Here is a 2,029-nt window from a genome sequence, read left to right as displayed (position 1 = left end):
AGAGGCCGACGCAGACCAGCACGGTGTGGAGCTCCTTGGACGGCGACCGTACGGCGCGAAGCAAAGTGAGTTCATCTCTTGAAATCCCCAACGCATCGAGGCTCCGAATTGTCTCATTCTTGCAATCCTGGCTCTGGTTGGAGCGTCGGTCCGCGAGAAAGTGGTTGATCCGCCCTTGCTTGGCGCCTTGCAAGACACCGTCCACCATGTATGCGCCGCCTTCGTACGCGATATTGGTCGTGGTCGCGGCCACCTTGGCCGGCGGAAGCTGCGGCGGGAGCTCGGAAATCGCGAGCTTGGCGGCCTCGGCCGGCTACGCGCGTCGACATCACGATCTCGCTGCGCATGCAGACGCGGTACTACCTCGAGCGAGTCGACGGCGAATCGCTCGAGTGCTTGCTTCGCACTTTCGACGAGGAGCTTGTACGTATTGGCACCCAGCAGTTGTCCCGAGTACGAGGCATCGATGCGACTCACCACCAGCACAACGTTGTGCACGTCCCAGCGTTGCAGCACGTAGAGTAATTTGTCGCCAGCGCCAAACATGCCTCCGTCGTGCATACCTTCGACCACGTCGTAGAGCTCGGCGACGGGGTGCGACGACTTCTCGGGCGCATCCGCCGCCATCTCGATGACGCGGTAGGCGTACGCGATATGGGTGGCCCGTCGCAGGGCGCGTTGCTGCTGGAGGTCTGCGATGACCGTACTTACATCGTCGCTGTGCTTGATGGGCACGACAAAGCCCTGAACCGTGTTCTTGCTCACGGTCGTGGGCGGCCCGGCGCTGACGGTCCGCCCCATCGCACCCTTTCGAAAGATCGCTTTCGAGTGCGCTGATTGGCCGGATCTCGACACCAGCGGTGTGTGATTGGTCGTTTCACATTGCCTTTGGCCCGAATGACGCAGGAGCTGAGCGAGACCGAGATCACTGAATTCCGCGAGATTTTCAACCTCGTCGACCGCGTCGGATACTGCATCTCATAGCGAATGGCGCTAAGAGCTGAGTAGGATCGCGGCGGGTCCATCACCAAGGTCGAGCTCGGCGAGCTCATGGACACGCTCGGGATCAACACGTCGCCGGAAGAGATCGACCTCATGATCAACGAGATCGACCAAGACAGCAACGGCGAAATCGACTTTGATGGTGCGTATATGATCTTATCGTCGTCTTATCCTGTCGCACAGAGTTTGTGGCCGTCATGAGCCGCAAGGTGAATGCCACGTACAGCGCCGACCAAGTCAAAGCGTCTTTCAAGGTCTCGTCCTTTTAGCAACGGCAACGGCTTAGCAACTGCGAGGAATTAGATGTTTGAAAATCCGAGCACGCCAGGATGTATCCGCGTCGAGCGGCTCGTGAGTGCGCTCACGACATACGGCAGCGACAAGATTTCCGAAGAGCAGGCACGGGAGCTCATCTGCCAGGTACGCGCGTGCATCGCTCTTTCAAAAGCCTAAGCCGCTTGTACACAGTTGGAGCCGGACTCGAACGGGCTCGTCAATTATGAAGAATACGTCAACATGATGATGACCAAATAAGAAATGCACACGAAGCGTGGCGTCGTTTCCACTCTCGTTGTCCATCCATCCATCCACTGCCCCCATTCGAGACGGAAATGGAACGAGTTTGATTATTCGTACCTGCAGGTAGGAAATGTGACAACAATGCATTTGGGCAAGAACCAATACCAAATGTTGGCAGCATGACCTTGGCTAGTTTATATCGATGATGGTGCACAAGGAGGTACGAGTCCTCGATTGCAAGACCACCCTTGCCACATGTACCAGCCTTAATCCCTGCATGCACTAGTACCTGGGACGTGGGTTCTTGCACCCGTTTCAAGCTGGATTTGGATCTCGAAACCCCTTCGTGTCAGAAACGATCTGCTTCAGTTGGCAGATTCGATCGGTACCCGCAGCATGGCGCTCAACTGGTTCCTCATCGTCGTCGTCGTGCTCATGAGCTTCGTCTTCCTCGCCGCCAACGTCTACATCCTTGTCTACTTTCAGCACCCGGACGATAAGAACACGG

The 2,029-nt window shown here is 56.8% G+C and overlaps 2 protein-coding genes across 2 annotated transcripts; one reads left to right on the top strand and one right to left on the bottom strand.

Moving 5' to 3' along the window:
- Positions 1 to 16: 16 nt before the first annotated feature.
- SPRG_18728 (hypothetical protein) lies at positions 17 to 801 on the bottom strand (the record flags this gene model as incomplete). Its single annotated transcript, XM_012358172.1, has 2 exons — positions 17 to 313; positions 364 to 801. Coding segments are annotated over 2 exons (735 nt in total), but the record flags the coding sequence as incomplete, so codon positions are not given.
- A 90-nt stretch (positions 802 to 891) lies between these two features.
- Positions 892 to 1,597, top strand: SPRG_18727 (hypothetical protein). Its single transcript, XM_012358171.1, has 5 exons — positions 892 to 963; positions 1,009 to 1,144; positions 1,186 to 1,256; positions 1,306 to 1,422; positions 1,471 to 1,597. Exons 1-5 carry the CDS (start codon positions 898 to 900, stop codon positions 1,534 to 1,536), a joined length of 456 nt encoding a protein of 151 aa, XP_012213561.1. The 5' UTR covers positions 892 to 897; the 3' UTR covers positions 1,537 to 1,597.
- Positions 1,598 to 2,029: the final 432 nt, after the last annotated feature.

The sequence above is a fragment of the Saprolegnia parasitica genome (genome assembly GCF_000151545.1).
Source record: "Saprolegnia parasitica CBS 223.65 unplaced genomic scaffold supercont2.1415, whole genome shotgun sequence".
In the NCBI taxonomy this organism is placed as follows: Eukaryota; Oomycota; class Saprolegniomycetes; order Saprolegniales; family Saprolegniaceae; genus Saprolegnia; species Saprolegnia parasitica.
Note: the sequence above shows the minus strand (reverse complement) of the source record. Positions and strands in the feature narration are given on the sequence as shown.

Excerpts from the sequence above, each read along its gene's own strand:
- SPRG_18727 (XM_012358171.1), top strand. The coding sequence starts at position 898 with ATGACGCAGGAGCTGAGCGAGACCGAGATCACTGAATTCCGCGAGATT. Across the intron at positions 1,145-1,185 it reads CGGCGAAATCGACTTTGATG|AGTTTGTGGCCGTCATGAGC; the intron begins GTGCGTATATGA and ends CCTGTCGCACAG. Across the intron at positions 1,423-1,470 it reads CACGGGAGCTCATCTGCCAG|TTGGAGCCGGACTCGAACGG; the intron begins GTACGCGCGTGC and ends GCTTGTACACAG.